This window comes from Lepisosteus platostomus, chromosome 25, assembly GCF_059453375.1.
Source record: "Lepisosteus platostomus isolate fLepPlt1 chromosome 25, fLepPlt1.hap1, whole genome shotgun sequence".
NCBI classification, from domain to species: domain Eukaryota; kingdom Metazoa; phylum Chordata; class Actinopteri; order Semionotiformes; family Lepisosteidae; genus Lepisosteus; species Lepisosteus platostomus.
Genome location: NC_142635.1, coordinates 13,252,964 through 13,273,686, shown reverse-complemented (window position 1 = coordinate 13,273,686; position 20,723 = coordinate 13,252,964). Strand labels below are relative to the sequence as shown.

The 20,723-nt window shown below is 46.1% G+C and overlaps 3 protein-coding genes across 5 annotated transcripts; 1 reads left to right on the top strand and 2 right to left on the bottom strand.

Moving 5' to 3' along the window:
- Positions 1 to 1,245: 1,245 nt before the first annotated feature.
- rps25 (ribosomal protein S25) lies at positions 1,246 to 4,548 on the bottom strand. The gene is made up of 5 exons (XM_088618892.1): positions 4,418 to 4,548; positions 3,591 to 3,686; positions 2,472 to 2,655; positions 1,940 to 2,038; positions 1,246 to 1,312 (listed from the first exon to the last, which is right to left on the bottom strand). Exons 1-4 carry the CDS (start codon positions 4,418 to 4,420, stop codon positions 1,944 to 1,946), a joined length of 378 nt encoding a protein of 125 aa, XP_088475018.1. The 5' UTR covers positions 4,421 to 4,548; the 3' UTR covers positions 1,246 to 1,312; positions 1,940 to 1,943.
- Positions 4,549 to 4,594: 46 nt separating this feature from the next.
- Positions 4,595 to 7,436, top strand: trappc4 (trafficking protein particle complex subunit 4). Its single transcript, XM_088618891.1, has 5 exons — positions 4,595 to 4,803; positions 5,060 to 5,234; positions 5,513 to 5,616; positions 6,420 to 6,546; positions 6,756 to 7,436. Exons 1-5 carry the CDS (start codon positions 4,629 to 4,631, stop codon positions 6,832 to 6,834), a joined length of 660 nt encoding a protein of 219 aa, XP_088475017.1. The 5' UTR covers positions 4,595 to 4,628; the 3' UTR covers positions 6,835 to 7,436.
- A 126-nt stretch (positions 7,437 to 7,562) lies between these two features.
- Positions 7,563 to 20,345, bottom strand: LOC148641146 (glucose-6-phosphate exchanger SLC37A4-like). 3 transcript variants are annotated; one of them, XM_088618888.1, is made up of 11 exons: positions 20,251 to 20,345; positions 18,015 to 18,120; positions 17,318 to 17,663; positions 16,226 to 16,458; positions 14,746 to 14,989; positions 13,614 to 13,775; positions 12,235 to 12,320; positions 11,034 to 11,147; positions 10,653 to 10,718; positions 10,124 to 10,262; positions 7,563 to 9,522 (listed from the first exon to the last, which is right to left on the bottom strand). In XM_088618888.1, the coding sequence occupies exons 3-11, from the start codon at positions 17,463 to 17,465 to the stop codon at positions 9,356 to 9,358; spliced, it is 1,359 nt and encodes a 452-aa protein (XP_088475014.1). In that variant the 5' UTR covers positions 17,466 to 17,663; positions 18,015 to 18,120; positions 20,251 to 20,345; the 3' UTR covers positions 7,563 to 9,355. The 3 variants fall into 3 exon arrangements, with proteins under 3 accessions (XP_088475014.1, XP_088475013.1, XP_088475016.1); XM_088618887.1 differs by having other exon boundaries at positions 17,318 to 17,477; XM_088618890.1 differs by lacking the exon at positions 10,653 to 10,718 and having other exon boundaries at positions 17,318 to 17,477.
- Between the last annotated feature and the right edge of the window lie 378 nt (positions 20,346 to 20,723).

The window sequence follows — 20,723 nt, the reverse complement described above, 5'->3', positions numbered from 1 at the left end:
TGACTGGTTTAAGTTCTGCTTCCTTAAAAACCTTAAGTTCCCAGTTATGAGATTTCCGTTTACATCAGTGGCAAAAAGAATTTGGCCTTGGAACTGTGATTCAGTTGTCACAGGTTTACTAACCCTACCCCACGTGATCACTCTTTTAATATTTGAACAAGCCAAATTCAAATCCTTCAGTGGGTATTTTCACATTCAAAATGCAAGACATCGAAGCTTCAGTAGCTTGCCCAATACACCTTATTGCACGTGAATTGTATAAAAATGTTAAAATGTATACTGCACATCCCCCAGGGTGAAATCACTTCAAAGTTGTTTAACCCTTTTGTTAAAATGTCTGCAGTGAAGGTGAAATCTCCCAAGTCCTCCGCTTCTTCAAGTATTTAAATGAACCCCGCAATTCATCTCAATATTGCAGGAAGCCATATCCTTTCCATGTGCTCATGTCCCAAGGTCAAAGGTTACATCCTTTCATTTTTCAATCACTCCACTAATCCCAAGGATTTAAATCACCCACTAAATGCCAGATAGGATTTAATGGATGTCCACTTGCTGGCCTAGAGGGCATGTCAATTTCACATTTTCATTCCAGGAGAGGTGTTCATAGCTTCACCATATGACTACCATTGCTATTCCCAGCTTTTCAGGCGCTGGAAGCTTCAGAGAGACCGAAGAACAGTCTGGAGATATCAGCCTTCCAGGACAAGGAATGGACACCTCCAGCTCGCACCCTAAGACAGAATTTTCCAATAGGAACCCAGGGTACAATACTTTTCGACCTTACTCTATTTTATAGAAATAAGCTGGATACTCCCAGATCTGAAAATTCTAAAATGTTAGATTTTGGGGTCCTTGAATGAGGGGTGCACAATTCTGATTCAGGTGGGCCATCTGTTTTCTGTTCTTGCTTCTTGAAACATCCATTACCTAACTGAACCGAACGCAGTGCAAACTAAAACCACCAGAAAATGGAGTTACAAAGACAATGTGAAGTCTTGGTAAAACCAACCTGTAAAAATCTGGATTCTAACCCTCTTGAAAGGAGTTGTGGATCACTTCTGATAAAAAAAAGTTATCCATCTCTGCTCTTTAAGTCATCAGGATTTTTATTCCAAGGTCCCAAAGTGCTCAACTCTTCCTTGGTCTGTAACACTGTCAAATACTGGCTTTCCAAGGACAAAATCAGGAAGAAAACCTCCCAAGCCCGGACAAGAATAACTCAAACAAAAACACTGCACCACCACAGAGATTTAGTTTTCTTTTTATTTATACAATACCAACAAAATCTTCACAGGTATCCAAGATGCATTATCTGTAAAAAACAAAAAGCAGATCTTAAGTCAACTTTCCAACACCGCACAGATTCAACTGAAGAAACATTTACTCTTTTCCCCCATAAACAAAGCCAGCCAAAATAGTGCCAAACTTCAGCCTGCAGGACCCAGTAATGAATCGGACTTTCACATGGCATGGAAGCATTCAACAGAACCTTTAGAGAATCTCTGATGGACAAGGGGCACTGCTGCCCTTGGCTCTTTACAGTATAAGACTTAAACTCAAGATTGAACATTTATGTTCTGTGCAGTATCAGCTGCTGCTAGTGTGAAACTGCAGTAATGTTACACATCCTTAAACCGTCAGTTAAGCACCTTGAAGTACAGTATGCCAACACCTAAGATCTCGACGATACAGGAGCACAAACTTAAAAATGGACCATAAAACCACTGCGCTACATTTTAAACCATCAAAACCAACTGGTTAATTAACCAGCCGTTTCGCTGCAACAACGGACCCACATGAAATATTAAGAATATTGAGAAACTGCAAGAGCTGAACAGATTTAACAGCGTGAGAAGACGGGTGGACAATGGGCTCCAGGGAGTATGCGGGCTTCAGGACCTCGACGATCTCCACTGAACAGGGGGTGCAAGACTCTCACCTGCTTATGCCTCCTTCTCGTCCCCAGGAGCGTCGCCGCCCTTGGTGTTTCGTGTGTAGATGACCTGTGCTCTGTGTTTGGAAACCAGCTTGATCATTCCTAGGAGGGAGAGTGGAGAAGAAAACACCATCAAAAAAAAGATTCAATCTGTGCAACGAGACCGAACGAGAGACAGGGAGGCGAACTCGAATAACTCAGGTCAGGGTTGCCATTCTTCAGTCTAGGAAGTCATCTAGACCTCTGGACCTCCATCCCACCATGACCTCCAGATAAACCCTACTTGCATGGAGCAACCCGACTTCCATCAGCACCAGCCCGGGACTCCAAGCCCCAGATGGACAATTAATTAATGGACAGATGTCTGGGTTCTATCTGTAATCCTGACAAATACCAGATCTGGTGGGGGACCAGAATAGCTGCAGAACGCGCAGGAAGAACAGAACAGTGCAGAGATGCAGCCAGGGCCCCAGGAAGGCTGGGTCTGTCTCACTCTCCGCCCCTTACAGAAAGAAGGGGAGCGCAGGGACTGTACCTTTGTTGAGCAGCTCCTGGAGGGCAGCCCTGGCCAGGGAGCCCCTGATCTTCAGTCTCTCAGAGACCACGGCAGGCGTGATGAGCTTGTAGTTGGGCACCTCCTTGTACAGCTTGTCGTAGGTGGCCTTGTCGAAGAGGACCAGGTTGTTGAGCTTATCCCTCACCTTCCCCTTGGACCACTTCTGCTCAAGAGAGGAGAAGAAAACAGCTGGTTATCTCAAAGCGTGGCTGTCAATTCCTCCAAGTTTCACCATTTCTGATTTCCTACAGAGAGCTGCCTTCCTTACAGCAATCCATATCATAAACTAGCATATCACATATAGGGAGCACGTGCCTCCACATGTACTTTACAGCACTCTTAACACACTGATCTCAAACCCTTCAACAAAGATGGTAATCTAAGAACCCAGCAACAGCTCTGTCTCACCCTGTACCTTACCTCAAACCCTTAAAACAAAACAGATCACACAGAGAGCTTTTACCAGCAAAGAAAAAGGGGGAATTAAGAGAATTCCATACAGAAAGAGGCTAAACTATGTTTCCTGGGGAGTAAAATAATCATGGTTAAGAAATTAAAATCTCCCATAGTGTCATTCCTCTGTGCTCTGAAAAAGACACGTCAGGCTATAACAGGAGATTGGAAATACAGCATAGCATCACCTATCCACTGACTGTCTGGCCACTTTATTCAGCACAGGACTGTGGAGGAGCAAGAGTCTATCCCAGCAAGCAACAGGCACAAGGCAGGAAAAGCCCTGGACAGGACGCCAGTCCATCGCAGGACTTGACACACTCACACCAGGGACAACTGTCCCAGAAGCCAATTCATCCTCCGGCATGTCTGTGGACTGTGGAAAGAAACTGGGGCACCCGGAGGAAACCCATGCAAACTCCACACAGACAGCACCCCAAGGATTGGAGCCAGGGTCCCAAAACTGTGAGACAGAAATGCCTAACCACTGCCTCACCCTTCAGCATAGCAAAGGTAAAAAAAAAATACACGCAACCATAAACTTCCAGCGTTTGGAAACCCATTCTGCTTAAGCCAACATTTCACAGAATGATTACTGCAGCACCGCCGGACACGTTAACCCGAGGTCGGAGTGAAGCGACTTGCCTTCTTCTTGGCCTTTCCTCCGGACTTGTTGACGGGGTCCTTGTCCTTCTTGGAGGACTTGCCCGCATCCTTCTTCTTCTTGTCGTCCTTAGGAGGCTGAAGGAGGAAAAGGGAGACACGGGCGTTTTCAATGGCCGTCTTCTAGGGGTCTCCCATTCGCACGGGTCATTGGGGGGAAAAAACCTGCCGTAACCTTTAGAGCAAGACCTGATCCATCGCACAAATCTACTCTGATTTATACAGGACGGTTTTTTTTTTTTACCTGCTGGAATGCTGGTATTTTTGAATGTGTCGTTTACCAGCGATACTGAGCCAGAATCCCCTCTATCCACGCGATCATCCATAGCTACGTTTTGTAAGAAACGTTTCAAAGTCATGACTTATTCTGCAATTTCCCTCACGGGATCAATAAAGTATCTATCTTATTCTGATCTACTCGGCTCGGTGGTGTGAGGAAGTCTGCTCCTATAGACAAGGGGATTTTCATGTGAATTAGTGAACATCAGGAAGCGCTAATACCACCAGCTCCGGCTGTGCTAGTAGCAGCTCTCGGATAGCGCTAGGGTCGTTCACATTTCAGAACCGAATTAAAATATTTTGAACACGTTAAACATCTGCAGGCCTGACAGCACGCTGTCGCGCAAGCAATGTGCCAGCCAGCCCTGGCCTGAAAGGTTCGTTTTAAAGAGCTTCTATAACCCCACCAGAGCCCCTTTCCGCGAATCTGAAAACTCTCCAAATATCGCAGCTCCCTAAGGAAGAAATGAACGGCCACCATGAACGAAAAGGGTAACTTTTCCACTGCAAAACACCCCCAGAGTCCTCACCATGATGCTGCAGCGTCAAGATGTCGGACAGAAAGGAAGAAAGCCCCTGCACGAGCCCCTTAGGAAACCCCGTGCTTCCGCGCTTGCCGGAAGTACAATGTACGCGTGAAAAGCCTGCTGGGAAATGCAGTTTTCTAACTAGAGAATCACGCCCACCGTGCAGCGACGTGTGACGGGGTTGCGTTCAGCTGGGCGGAGCGTCAGAGTAAACATGGCGATATTTAGTGTGTATGTAGTAAATAAAGCTGGCGGGCTTATCTATCAGTATGACAACTACGTTCCCCGAGCGGAAGCCGAAAAAACCTTCAGCTATCCTCTGGATCTTGTGCTGAAGACTCACGATGAGAGAGTGATCGTGTCCTTCGGCCAGCGGGACGGGATCCGAGGTGAGAGACTTGCAGGAAGAAACGCTGCGGTCGAATTCGTGGCCTGTTGTGCTTTGCCATCAGGTTGTAAAATGAAAGACTCGGAGTGGAATGCATGTAAATACGCGGACTGAGCCCACATTACAATGTGTCGTACATGCAGTTTGTTCTGAATCTCGGTTTCGTGAACCTCCCGGTCTGCAACGGACCCTGGCTGAGTTCAGCTGGGCTCCACAGTGTGTTGTCCGTGTAGTTACGTTACGTTTTGTCTTCGCAGTGGGCCACGCCGTGCTCTCCGTCAATGGCGTGGATGTCAACGGGAGGTATACGGCGGACGGGAAGGAGATAATTGAATACCTGAAGGATCCGTCCAGCTACCCGGTGTCGATCCGGTTCGGCAAGCCTCGCCTCAGCTCCAATGAGAAGCTGATGCTGGCCTCCATGTTTCACTCGTACGTGCTCAACCCCGGCCTCTGTCCCTTTTCTCCAGCCTTCCCCGAAGTAAATTCATCCTCGGCTTACAGATCGGGTCGTAGTGGACGGGTTTTAATATAAACCAACCACTCTCATGGGGTGGAAGCGCTTGTGTCGCCCTTTTGTGTGGAAGTAACACGGTCTCCGACTGCGGGATGCGAACGCAGGCTTGACACGTCCCGGCATTTAAAAATAAAATGGATTTAGGCCGCGTATCTCCCTCGGTGACGCATCCAACCTCTTTTCTTCTCGCTAGGCTTTTTGCCATCGGTTCCCAATTGTCCCCCGAGGTCGGGAGCTCCGGCATCGAGATGCTGGAGACGGACACTTTTAAGCTGCACTGCTTCCAGACCCTCACAGGTAAGGAAGGCGAGCGGTCGGGAGGCGCAGCTGAAGAAGTAACGAGGGGGGGAGACATTTTCCTAACGTTTTGTGCTTGAATGGGGTCGTTCGGTGCACACCCCGTGGAGCAGCAGAGGAGACTGAGCTTGTCCGGAGGTGGGAAACCAGTCGTAGGAAGTTCAGGCTGCTAGCGCTGCTGCTGCAAGTTGAGCTGATGATCCAGTAGGTGGCGCTCTTCCCTCCAAACCATGGGAGACTTGCTGGGGAAAAGCTAAGGTTGCTGCTGGAAGAGGTGTTAGTGGGGCCAGCAGGGGACGCGTACCCTACGGTCTGTGTGGGTCCGAATGCCCCAGTATAGTGATGGGTCCTTCAGATGAGACGTAAAACCGAGGTCCTGACTCTCTGTGGTCATTGAAAATCCCAGGGTGTTTCTCGAAAAGAGTAGGGGTGTAACCCTGGTGTCCTGGCCAAATTTCCCCTGGCCTTTACCAATCATGGCCTCCTAATAATCCCCATCTCTGAACTGGCTTCATCACTCTGTTCTCCTCCCCACTGAGAGCTGGTGTGTGGTGAGCATTCTGGCGCACTATGGCTGCCGTCGCATCATCCAGGTGGGGGCTGCACACTGGTGGTGGTGGAGGGGAGTCCCCATTACCTGTGAAGCGCTTTGAGTGGAGTGTTCAGAAAAGCGCTATATAAGTGTAAGCAATTATTATTATTATTAGACTAGCTCTTTTGCCACTTTCCTCTAGGGCCCAGCTGTGGAATTGCAGAACCCCTTTTGGTTGTTAAAAGACACGGCCTGTCCCTCTGCTCCCCAGGTATCAAGTTCATAGTCCTGGCTGACCCCCGGCAGTCAGGGATCGACGCCCTCCTGAGAAAGATCTACGAGATCTACTCCGATTACGCGCTCAAGAACCCCTTCTACTCCCTAGAGATGCCCATCCGGTAACTTCCATTCTTATGTTCCCATCCTGCATCCTTCTTCACGGATGCGGGAGGCCGAGACGTTGTACAGTTCTGTTAGGAAAATGTAAACATACCAAATATTAGGGAGACGTCAGTTCTCTGAATTCGTGAGGAAAACTAACGTAAGAAACAATTACATCTCCTTGATTATGTGGTTTTTTCCCTCTTCCGCTTTGCACCTGCTTTAGGTGTGAACTCTTTGACCAGAACCTGAAGTCCGCTCTGGAAGTTGCGGAGAAAACCGGCACGTTCGGACCCGGATCTTGAGACCGAGATTGCCAGACCTCTCGCTGAAACCTGCGGCTTTTTCTCGGGGGTTGGCATGAAGCAACCCTCAAATAATCTGGGTGGCGACAAGACCTGTGAGAGGGCACTGATCTCGGGAGACATGTGGCCATCTGCCCTTGGCATTTCATTAGTTCACCTCAGAAAACTCTGAGAACCCCCCCCCAGTCAGAGACAGAAGCCAGAAAGCCACTGTCTTAAAGCGATCATGAGCCTGTGAAACTGTTTTATACAGAAAGTCTGAACTTCATCTGTTTGTGAGCGGCAGCCCTAAGCATGGCAATATCTGCAGGATGATTAAAGTCCCTTAATGGTCTTGAAGCTGCATTGTAAATATGAGTAATTCTAATATATTGGAGGCAGGTCTGTACATACTATATAAAAAGATAGTGCTGGGTGTCTTTTGTTTTTTTGAATACTGGCATTGCATTCTCTTCTCAATCTCTTCTCAATCCTAAAATGTGGTAGCAGTGGCTCGTATTGGGAATGGTGCAAGAAATGTCCCTGATATACATGAACACCTCGTCTGAGAATGTTACCCTTTACGATTTTGTTTTTTAAATAAAGGGGTATCTGAAAGTGTCTTTTGGACTTGTAGTATTGTGTCCTTTGAGGTGAGGTTTTTTTTCAGTTTTAAAGAGACTTCCTCAATGTCTTCAGGTGATTTAAGATGTAGTCTTTCCAAACTCAGTTAACAGACAACACACAGATTCTCTGTGATACTTTATTAGTGTCAGTTCTCTAAATCCCCAGTGTCTGCTTGACTTCATTTTTGTACCATCATCCGAAATGCACTGGCAAAACATACATAATGTACTTCAACTTCAGATGAAGGGTTCTTCCTCAAAAACATGGTTCACAGTAAACTGTTTCATATGACAAAATGCATATTTTACATTAACAGACCAGAGAAGATGAAAGTGCAAGAAATAAGTCTTGTGTTGAAGTCCCTTAATTATAAAAAATATCCAAAATGCTTCATATCCTGTCTGAGATTCCAGTTTTTGTTAAAGAAGTCGATGCTCTGTCCAGTTTAATTGTTTTGAGGCAGACTCCTTAATTTGAATTATTAATTTAAATAAAAAACTGCAACCCATCCATTCAGTTTTGCAAACTGCAAATTGAGAAGCTTATTCAGTCCATCCAATGGAAACACACCTTTAAGTACAAGGCGTGATATTTAGGTTTGACTGGAGGGCAAAGTTTGGTTTTAATCTGGACCCAGGTTTTGAATTAATCTTTAATTAGAATAGAAGCACTGCTTTGATTAACATAACCCCCTTAATTTCCAGCTATCATCTATCAATGCTTTCATGCCAAAGGTGCAAGATAATTAGCAGATACAAAAGGCTGATCTGGTACATTAGCAGCAATCTGAGCTTTGTTTGATGAATAACTCTTTCAGTCCTTTAAATATGTCATGTTGCTGTTAAGATTTGCAGCTTTGATTTAGAAACTGCTGAAAAACAAAAGTGGAAAAATGTACTGTGATCCAGTGGTAACATGATTAATGATGAGAGGAATAAAAAAAATAAAGCTTTTCACTGTCAGAGTAAACTCTTAGAGTTTGCAGTTATGACTGACCAGCGTTGACGCTTTGTTGCTTTACACATACAGGACTAATTCAGCTGCTCTGCTCAGGGTTGAATGAAGTTCACCAAATCATGAAAAATTGTACAATGTACTTTTTAACATATTTACTGTAAAATGGTTTGAAGATTATTTTGTGTCACAGTTTTCATCTTTTGTGTTTCTGACAGTTTTGGTCTGATTTCCAGGATACTTCTGGCACGTACAGGAATCTGGTGTTTAAAGACACTAGCCAAAAATGTTTAATGCGACCTAGAGACCAGGTTCTTTGACTGTACCGCTCTTTGATACAGAATCGTTTGCTGCTGTCTGGTAAAAAGGCCGCCAAGACAAGTACCGAGTTTGCAATTTGCTAGAAATGTTGGTAAAATCCTGGCCGGGCATGAAAAAGCAACAGTTAAAAGACCCAAAGGGTAAAAGACCAAAGACTGCCTCACAGCACCTTTCACACAGCTCCGGGTAAGCTCTTTACCCTCGCCCCAAGGGAGAAAACGTTTGGCAATTTTCTGTATTCTCTAAATCATTCATTAACTGAATATGTGGGAAAAAAAAACATACTCTAGACCTCCTAAGAGGTGTGTGTGTATACAGTGACACTGAATGTGCTCATCACTGTGAAAACCATTTTCCTACAGTACGTACGTTACTCGGGTACATGAGATCTCCACATCTTTTAACATTATTAGTATAGTAATTATTAGTAAGTCACAATAAATAATCCTAATGAAACTAATTGATATGGACGTGCCACTGTAAGGCAGTGTCGAGTTATCCAGAACCTGAATGGCGTTTATCAAGAGTATCAGGCTATCCACTGAGAAAGGCAGACCTGCTGTGTTCCTGCGTGACATGTACACTGTGACCCTGTGAGTCCATCCTTGCTGGCCTCCCCGAGGCTCGTGCAGCGCTGTCTTTACTCTGTCTTCTTCGGCAGGCGGCCCATCTTGGTGCGCATGTTACGCAGCAGGAAGAAGCCCAGGGTGGTGAGGCCGCAGGTGACCTCTGCTACCCAGAAGGCCGTGTCCCAGCTGTAGTGCTTGGCAATGGAGCTGAAGGGAAGGCCGGCGAGGAAACCACCGACTGCAATCGAAGCCACAGAGACAGGTTTTACAGGGCAGCCTTTAAGGGAGGAGCTGCAGCAGTATTTTTGCATTTTGGGGTTACAAAGAATCGGCATTGATGAGGGCACTTCAAACCACAATAAAAGTCAAATGTACACAGTAACGTGTAAAACCTCTAATTTACATCACAAAATAGACAAAATTTCCAGGTATGTGTAAGTTCTGTGATTCAGAATGAGACAACAAAACTACTGGTGCCGTGATGCTGGTCTATTACATTGTAAAGAAGCAGGCTTGTGAATACATCTCTTATAATCCAGTAGAAATATTGCTCTTGGCTTCGAGACAGTTTTGTCGACAAATACTACTCGTTAACTCTGCATGCAGATCATGTTGGAACATTTCTGAGGTGAAGTGTCTGCTGCACAACCTGTATTTATTTGCTCGTACCTTACATTAGTCACTACAGTGACTAGTGAGCAGGAAGGGCCGCATCACATCGCAATTCGTGCAAACTCTTGCTCTCGAGACAGGGGAAACAGGAGAACTGCTCTTTCCAGTAGTCTTCTTTGCACAAGGTGAAATAAGATGTACTCAAGCATACAAGAAAAGTGACTCACTGTTGGCCATCAGAGCCACGATAGCATGTGACGTCCCGCAGAAATTCGACGGAGCGCTCTCATTGGCTATCACCCCGAACAAAGCGATTGGTCCATAGGATGAAAAGCCGAACATCGCACCCAGAGCGAGAATCCAGATCTGGAAGGAAAAGAAAGAACCAGAGTCATGAAAAAACCACCCGATTAAAAAGGACAAGTCTGCGACCTAGTAAAGCACTCGTACAAGACCACAGCCAGACCATGAAGGCGTTCCTGTCAGTGGGGCGCTCGCGAGACCAATATAGTCACAACATCAGCATTCTAGCCTGCAAGCCCAGTGCATCTCACAAAAACTAAAGTACACTCTGAAGCTGCTAAAGGACAGGCTTAAAACTATTTATTCATTACATTTACTCTGGAAGGAGTGGCGGGGGGGTTGTGTGTTTTGTCTGCCCTAGAGGTTGCACACGGAGAGACAGGAGACGCAGCAAGAATGTGGAGAAGGGGATGCCAGCGAGAGCAGGAGAAGGGGAGACTGAAAGACAGAGACCTCTTGTTCCGACAATCCGGTGAGGAGAGAGAAAGGTTGAAGGACCAGCGTCCAGAGAGCAGAGTCCTGAAGCCATAGTCGGAGAAAGGGAAGAGATGAAGAAAGAGGTAAAGATAAACTCTGGAAAATACAATACAGAACCATTTACACAACTGCTGTAAAACGCAGAACACTGAGTTTCTGACTATCCAGATTTCTAGATCTTCTGTGAGAGAAAAACACTGGAGTCAATTTATTCCACTGTAAGCGAAATTACTGTTCTTACTGACCTCATATAAACTATATACAGTATGATGAACACTGGAGTCACAATAACGTGTTAAGTAGAGAGCCAGAGATTACAAGAAAGGCTCAGTGTCATACAGGGAACTCTGACATTACCTTGGAGCTCTCTGGAGTGACAGTGACCCGGAAGAGATACATGGACATGGCCATCCCAGCCATCATGGAGAGCAGGAGGCCATGGCGAGGGTTGCCATGGCTACGCAGGCCTTGCTGCACAGGAGGTTATGGTAGACAGTTAACAAAACAACAAGTCACACAGAACACCTGAGCTCAGCAGCACGTATCAAACACATTTATCATAACACACCAAACACTGGCAGAGAGGTTTCACATCTTTTTAACAGAAATCCTTCATAATTTATGTCTCTTATAATGTCAATTCAAGATACTGAAGCTGGAATAAGCTATACAGTCTGTGGGTTATTTAGGTCTTTTCAAAACACCAGCACCTGAAGAGCTTGGATTAGCTGTTACAGTAAAGTCCCTCATATCCGATAATCATGTACCCAGAAACCTCAAGCATTCAGCAAGAAATCAAAGAAATGAATAATAAATATAAAATTAACATTAAAATAAAAAAACAATACTCGGTAATAGAACGCACTGTGGTGTTTTGCTCACCTCCCACCAGTGTCAACAGCTGATAAAAACTGTTACGTTAAGTACTGTATCTAACGTTCATGTCAGGTGTTAAAATTAAAAGTGGATTTATCCTTAACTGCCCAGAATTACTTTATTACTGTAATAAAGTTTTGTTAGGGGATCATGAATACTGATTTTTTTGTTGTACCATATTTACATTCCAGTAATTTATTACACTACTTCTTTTTGTCATTGCAGTGTTGTTCTAATCATTTAGCTTTGGGCCAGTTGTCACTGAGTATCTGTTTGCTTTAATCTCATCTATCCGAAAAACCCTTGTACCCAGAACCTGTTCCCTTCCGTTTCATCCGAATACCAGGCAGTTTACTGTACTTTGGTCCCATTAAGCCAATAATCATCTGATTTAGGTCTTTAAAAGCTGAGCTGGAACGGAACCCAGCAGGCACAGAGACCCTATCACTGCGCGCTATAATAAAATGGGCTTTATGTGTTTGTTTGTTTTTTCACAAAAACAGAGGTGCGAGCCACAGTAAGGCTGATGGCACTAAGCCAAGGTTTCTGGAACATTTAACTAGAACGACACTGGTGAACCTTTTAAAAATTACTTAAGTGTCGTAGAGCTCATTTCAGACGAGTCTGGGGTGGTGTGTTTGTGTATGAGCTGTTCCATGTCTGCCCCCCCCCCCCAACTCACCCGAGCAACTGCCCTGTCCGACAGGTATCCCGCGGCGATGCTGCCCACTAGCCCCCCCACCTCAAGAGCACTCATGTAGGAGCTGCCTGTGGGAGAGACGCCCGGAGTGAGACACGCACACCTCAGCAGGGGGGCGTGCCTTTCACTCATTCACACAGTCCAGGAGCACCGCAAGGTTCTCTTTCTCATCTCGCCTTATACGTCAGGCTCTTCCTGACATTCAGGAGGGATAATGACAAACAATCCAGCTTCACCCATCTGTACTAAACCATCCTCACCACCATGAGCAACTCATTTGTCTCCTCCCGAATTGACTACTGTAATGCTCTACTCGCTGGGGTTTCTAAATCCGCAGTGAACAAACTCCAGAATGTCCAAAACTCGGCAGCCAGAATCCTGACCAGTTTAGTGCACGTGATCACATTACTCCTATCCTGGAGTCCCTGCACTTGCTTCCTGTCAGGTTACATGTCAATTTCAAAATCCTCATGCTCACCTATAAGGCTCTGCATGGCTTGGCACCTCAGTACCTTTCTGAGCTATTATCACCCTACACCCCACCTTGCTACCTTTGCTCCTCTAATTTTCGTCTCCTATCTGTCCCCCGAGCCCGTCTATGCTCTATGGATGACAGGGCCTTCTCCTGCTGCACCCCAGAGCTCTGGAACTCTCTCCCCAAGGACATCAGAGAGCCACCTTCCCTGAGCCCTTTCAAATCTAGACTCAAAACCTTCTTCTTTAGAAGAGCCTTTACTGAACTGGCTCTGTTCTTTACCCCTCTGCTCTTATCGTATCCAGTACCCTCATCTACTGTCTCCTCTCATTGTGTATTTTCATTGTGCAGATCTTGTGTTTTGTTTTCATCGTTGTTGTTGTCACTCTGTAAAGCGCTTTGAGAAGCCACCTTAAAAGGCGCTATATGAGATAAAGTGTATTATTATTATGAGTAAGATCATCATCATCATCATCATCAAAGTAGTCAGTTATATATAGGTATATATGTCAGCCAGACACCTCTTTCTCACACTTGCATCTCCACCTTGCCCTACACCTTACTCACTCCTCTCCTTATCAAGTCATGGCCAGGGGGCTGCTCCCTAACTAAGCAGGGTTAAGCCAAAACTATTCTACTTCAAATTACTCCCTAAACATTCACAATGAATCTGATTCTTGGACACTGTTATTGCTTCCTTTTGAAGTGTATTTACCGTAGCCAGTAATGACTAGTGATCAAAGTTACATGTTGCTGGAAGAGATGATATATCCATTGCAAGGGTGTTATAACTGGGAGCGTGTGTGTTAGCAACTACCCTAGAGAGTGTTTCTGGGGAGATGAATCGAGAGTGAAGGTGTCAGTGAGCGGACGCAAGCTGGGGTACCCATGAGGGTGGACTGAGCCTTCTCCTGGATCAGGAAGAGTTGTCCCCAGTCAGTGCAGGCCGTCTTCACCCCAAACACCACCAGGTACCCAAAAGACAGCACCCACAGATAGGGAGACAGGAGGAACTCCTTCAGGGTGCTTTCGTCGCTGGAGGAGGAGCCTGAAGGGGGAGACAGAGGAGAGGAAGAGTTGGTCTCTTGCAGTTACAGTTTGCCTTTCAGGGCATCAAGTACAAAATTCCCTGATCAGGGATTTTTTTTTTTTAGAATCTGCCTCTACTTGGAAAGTGAATTCAGTGAATTTATTTTAGATGGCTTTCACCTGATCAACATCACTCAAGGTTTTGGACTGAAGTGAAAGTCTGTGAGAGTGGGGAAAAAAGGGTCCAAAATCTGATCTAATCTTAAAGACGTCAAAACAACTCTTTCTGTAAAAGCAACAACCATGCTCATAGCTATGCTTCTCTGGAGTTCAGTGAACCTTTCAGGCGAGTGGAAAAACAAATCTTTTATTTGCAGTCAGTAAAGGACAGCGCTGTGCTGTTCATAGTGCGTGTTGAAATATTTCATCCCTGCTCTCTAGTGTGTTTGGGACATTGAGTTCACTATTAACAGGAGTCAGTATCTCTCACACACTCATTCACTACAAAACAAACTACAGCCTGTGCTGGTAGAGTTCTGCCTAACACATGGGCAGGGAAGAGACAGAGAAGAGTAGAGATATAGGCAGACATATACTGTAGAAGGCAATGTGTATTAGCATTTTTTATGTGGGATACAGAACAGCCAGCAGGTGAACTTCGGAGTCACTGAGACTCAGAAAACTACAACAAGAGCATGTATTTTACCAGCTCAACAGGTCAATGTTACTGCCAAACAAACATACATATTTGTTAGTGTAGCTGGTAGTCAAGCAGTTTCACACTTCTCTCAGTTTGGCAGGAAGTCAATCTAACAGAAAATCAGTGTGTCTTTCTGCCCCAGCTTCGTGTGTGTGTGGGTAGGCGTCACTCCAGTCTGCCAGTCGCGCAGTGGTTGTGTCAGCCGGTCCGTTATTAATTGTGTCAGTCAGTCTGTGGCCAGTCAGTTAGCCAGTGTCAAGCAGTCAGTTATCAAACGTGTCAGCGTTACCTCCTTTGCCCTTCTTGGCACCGGGCTCGACGTTGGGAAGCCCGACGTCAGAGGGCTCGTTCTTGATGAGCAGCAGGCAGAAGAAGGCCGTGACCACGCAGGTCAGGCCCGACAGGGACAGGGTGGTCCGCCAGCTGTAGCTGAGCGCCATCACCGTGGCGATGAGCGGGCCCAGCCCCCCCGCCAGGTTCATGCTGCAGGAGAGCACCGCCCACCAGGTCCCGAACTGAGACGGCTCGAACCACTGAGGGCGGAGAGGAGAGAGACGTGCTTTCACACTGAGAACCTTCCCAGGATGCACCGCACTGAAAGACCGCAAAATGTCCAGCCTTTTACAAAACCTGTCTAAGCTAGTTTGTTGGTAAGCGGTGTTCTGATTTGAAGATACCAGAGCCCTGTAGCAATGTGTCACAAAATAGCTGGAAAAGGAACCTGTAGGAATGGCCTACAGTAAACACATTGTCCAGGTCAGAAACAGTCTAAACACAGGTTCTGGGGCCACAACAGTCTGCCCAACTCAGAGAGGGAAGGCGCATGTTAACAGACTTAGGAAAACAACACTTTTGCTGTGATAAACTGACTTCGTGCAAATCCAATACTATGCCTACTCTCATTCATCCTCTTCAGCTACTAAGAATAAAAGTAGGATATTAATAGAAATAATGGGCAGGGCTAAAGGACTACCTTCTTCAGGATAGGGCAGAGCACGGGATCCATCTTATAAATACTCTTCACTGCAACTCGAGCCTTTCTCCCTTACCCCTGGACACACCACACTGGCAAATGCCAAAGTCTATTTATTCCCCGAGAATCACCCAGTACAGACTGTCCCGTCATCAGGACTGCTGGACAACAACCAAAAACCTGAACAACAGTGTGCACTAGAGGGGCGGGAACAGAAAATCAGAGGCTTTTCCCTTTGTTCCTTTACTAAAATACAGATCGATCTCCTTCATCACTGTGGACAGTGTGCAACTGGAGATAGGAGTGTGTCTGATAGTTATTCAGATGTGCAAAACATCTCGGGGTCTTCTTATTGAAGAAAACTATTATGCTAAATATTAGAGCAGCAGGCGAAACAGAAGCCAGGGTGGACACTCAGCTGAGCTCCCCCACCCTCTCTGTTGTGTGTCAGGGTGCCAGGGAGAACTGTCTCCAAGACTGGAAGGTCAAAGGTGAGGGAGTGCAGGGTGTGCAGGGTGTGCACAGCTCTGCCTCCTGAAGTGAAAGCTAACATTCAATAAAGGGCCAGCAGCCATGTCACCCTGCAACTCTCAACTGGCAGCCCCACTGGAGCTCAGCAGGTGTGAGCCTGGTCAGTACCTGGATGGGAGACTCCTGGGAAAAACTAAGGTTACTGCTGGAAGAGGGGTTATTGGGGGCAGCAGGGGGCGCTCACCCTGAGGTCAATGAGGGGCCTAATACCCCAGTATAGCGCTGCTCGAACGACAGCAGGAGCCGGCGGGCCGGAGGAGCTGACCTTGCGCAGCACTTTGCCACAGGGCGGCCAGCCCAGGCCCTGGCCCAGCCCGTTCAGGAACCACAGCCCCGCGAAGACGGCCACGCTGGACGACCAGGAGAAGACCACGTTGATGGCGCCCACCGCGAACAGGCCGATGGAGAAGAGCCAGCGGGCGCTGATCTGGTCCGAGAGCACGCCGCTGATGAACTTGCTGATCGCGTACGCCGCCGACTGGCTGCTGGTGATCAATCCTGACCCGGGGGGGAGGAGAGAAAGACATTGATGGGCTCCGCTTTTCAAAATGGGTACTCAGCCAGCGTCGCCGCAAATCAGGAGGATGGGCTGTGATGTGGAGGAACACGTGGGCAGAATCTAGAGAAAAGCAGTATCGTTTTTCAATTTGACCAATACAAGGGAACAGCACTTTCAACGCAGTGCCACAGTCTGGTTCTCACACAGATGTACTGTAAGTAGAAAAGGGTCAAGGCCTCCATCTTGGGTGAGAAAAGGTCCTTTTTAGATGGACCCCAGCACCCTTCCATTTTCTAACTGCTTACAGTTCAAGCCTGCAGGGGAGCTTGTTATGCTGCAGGACACCAGGGACTGAGGTGGAGGGGTTTCACAGACGTCTGCCCTTTATTGTGCACTTGAACAGAAAAGGGCACAAACCCACCAAAACACCCCAGTGCACAGCCAAAATCTAAGCACGACAGCTTCACAGACACAAACGGGCCCTGTCCGCTGACATAACACCTATCCCAGCAGGCAACAGGCACAAGGCAAGATGGGAGGCAAGTCCATAGCATGGCAGACACACACACTCACACCTGGGCCAACTTGCCCAGAAGCCAATGTACCCACCAGCATGTTGCTGGAAGGAAAACCCGAGCACCCAGAATAAAAGCCATGCAAAGACAGGGAGAACATCCAAACTCCAAGTAGATAACACCCCGGGTCCAGAATCGAACCCAGGGCCCCAGCACTGTGAAACCCCACTACTGTGCCACTCTGTACCATGGCAACGCTTCAGAACTCTCTCACTACGCACTCAAACCAGCAGGGCACAGAGCGGGCACGCGAGACGAGCAGGCGGGAGAAGGCCTCTCTCACCCAGGTCGTCTTTGTCCAGCTCGATCTCCTCCATGACGGAAGGCATCACGAAGGAGAACGTCTTCCGGTTGAAGTAGTACAAGGTGTAGCCCACGAACATGGCCATGAAAATAGTGGCGCGGTAGTATCCATATCCCGCCGCCCCCATGGTTTCCTTCGGCTGGAGGAACAAACGGGTGTCACGGCAAAGAGGTACAATCCCGCCGAGAGAGGAGAGAGCTTCAGGGAGACCAGCAGGGGAAAGAACAACGCCGACACCTGGGGCTGTCAACAGGCTGCCTGCTTCGCACTCCTGGAGAGACTGAACAGCGCTGCAGCGGAGCCTGGTGAACTTTGTGTCTGAGCCCTGATACAGAAAACAATGCCGCAATCAATAGAGGGGTTAATGGTCAATCAGGCTCAGCTCGGCTGTCCCCTGTCCATCTTCAGGGCTGTGCAGAGGAGGCAGAAAAGCAGGCAGTGGAAAGTGGAAGTCATTTATCTTGTCCGCCTGGGTTCTTAATCTACTCAGTGGTAGCTTAATATTTTCCTAGGGCCTGGGGGAGTGGGAGGCAGGTTGTGTGGTCTCTCTTCTCATAAATTAGGCCACCATCTCTCTCTCTCTCTCTCCTCTCAGTCTTTGTTTTGTTCAGTGGTTTTGCTGAGTGCAGCCTTTCCCCCTGTTCTCTCTGTCCCCCCCCCCCGCTGTTTGCTCTACCTGTGTTACTGAGGCTGTTTTCCTTTCCTCTGCGGTTAATGATTCATCACAGGAGTCCAACGGTGACTCGCCGTCCACAGGCAGCAGGGAGGGAGAGCGCCGATCGCTGAGACAACCGGAAAAATAAAATCAGAGCTTTCGCGTTTTCCTCAGATCGGTGGCACCCGAGACCAGCGCTTGTGCTTTCTTACTGCAGACCGTGAATATTCTGACAAATATTTCCTGCGTATCTAGAGAAGATTTCCACAGATATTCAATATGTCAGTGTCTTTCACACATACACCAATTCCTTCATCGTCCCACTGTCCGTTTTTGCGTCTTTCCATTCTGGAACCGAAAATAAATTCTGACCAACATTCATAATCAAATATGTTTTCACCAGATACAGCGAGATAGACAGACAAAGCACATGATACACACCTATTTATTTTTCAACAGCTGTTGTTTACACTCATTCTACAGAAGACTACACAGTTCTGAAAATACTAAACTACTACAGCAACTTGATCATCTTTTAAAACCATGAGTATCTTGAATCAACGAGTACACTGATATTTCAGCCTACTTGTGATAAAGGACAGAAGGCAGAAAGTGAATTTGTGGCTTTAATCTGAAAAAACAAAGTCCTACATTCATACCACAGACAAAATGCTTTTTATAAAATGATTTTAATATCCTGCCTCCCCACATGCACATTTTTAACTTCACCTGTGGAGTATGGCTTCCTGGTTATTGATGTCAAGACCATCCAGAAATGCTTTAACCCAAATGTGTTATTCTGCACCCCCTTTCAAAAAAGGGGGGTCACTTGAAAAAGTGAAAAGCAAAGTACATAAGGTTTGTTTCTAAGGTCCTGCCTATGAATATTTCAAGACTAAAAGAATTGGATTAGTCACCTCCAATCCAGCCAGATCTAGTGTGTTCATTCAGCGTTTTAGGGATTATTGAATACCTTGAGGGTCCAATGTTAGGTTTTTTTGGTTGGTTCACTCAAGATCTCAGTTATGCAGTGAGTCTAAATATTTAATTAACTCATTAATTGCAAGACTCCTTATCGAACTCTGTAGTGTTTTATAGGTAACGGTGTCTCTGATGGAGTGAATGCTGTGACTAATCAGCTGTAAAAGAGAACGAAAATGCCCATATAATGTTTAACTGAGAAACTTGTTAGGTCTGTTGTCCAGCTGTATCAAAACCCAGAAGGCAGTAGGTCCTCCGGGAAATTAAAATGAGACGCTAGTTCGCGTAAACGTTTAATGGCACTTTCACTAAAAAAACATAAGGGTATCTCATGCAGGCTTCTGTTTGCTCCTTGTTCATTCATAACAGTAGTAAAATTATGTATATGGTAGCGTCAGCGAAGGCGTATCGGCATTTCTAAATGCGAAGGAGACAGGGTCGCCGGTGGCGCAGACTCCTTGAAATAAAACACAGCCGACCTTACAGACGGAACCTTGATCCCGGCTATGGAAAAGCACTCGGAGACCCACGGTTAGCGCTGCAGGTGTTGGAGTTTAAATATAAATAACGCACTATCATAGCGCTGATTCGCTGATACCCCTCCCCTATTATAAGACGATTCCAAGGTTTTAACTCCTTTACTTGGAAAACTCGATTCTACGTGCACAAAGAAAATGCTTAATCGAAATTTGGTGTTTAGTTTCTGAAACATAAAGACTGTGTACATTTCTACATTTACTACTTGAATGCATTAAATTAATATAATATACCTAACATTAGAGACACTAGGGTGAAGGTGATATTCTTTCAGTGTTGCACAACACTGACAGCGTTTCGTCCAATTACACGCAAAAAAACGTTTATTATTGTGTGAATTATGCTTTATTATAATTATTAAACTAATGGCTTTAATTGTAAATATTAAGAAAATTAACAATCCGATTAAACAAAATAACTTCAAAGCCCCCAAGGGGTTTGACTTGTGTGTGCTGAATTGGAAGCTGCCTTAAGAGTCATGTACTACGATCCTTTAACCCACACCGCATGTTGTGTATCTATACTCCAACACTGAACACCGCTGTGCTCAGTAAATGAAGCTCCCAAGACACTTCCTTTGCGGAAACAAACCAACACACTGAAAATGTATCAAACACGATTTGGTAACGGTTAACAGCTGTTTATCGAGTAAGCTACACATGTTTAATTTGTAGCTAAGCGCTGGATGTTGCAAATACATAACTTATCTGACGTTAGCAGCTACATTTCATTAACTCACCGTCTGAGTGCGTCTTCTGTCAATCTTGCACACAGACATACCAAGACAGGAACTCCCTCCCACGCCTTGCTGCTACTGGACAAAACTGCTGTCAATCTGTGAGTGTTGGACGGGGAGGTCTGACGTACACTCACAGTTCTTTTTATACTGCAGACAATTTGCAACATTGTTCAGTATACTGGATGCGCAGTAGCGGTATTTAGGTCACATAAGGCTTTGTGTATGCCTCACTGAGTTGTGCGAAGTATTTTCAGAGAATTGCGGGGAAAATTCATCGAAAGGACATTTTTTTTCAATTAAATTTTTCCATCCCTTGTCTTCCTCCAGTTTGAAGTACAAAAAAACTTACCAAACGCAGCTTTGACCTCTCGTCAGCGTTGCAAGCTGTGGGTTTGTGTGAAATTGAGTTGCACAGGCATGCATCTGCTTGGATATTCACTATATAGTGAACTGGTTACCCATGACATACAACA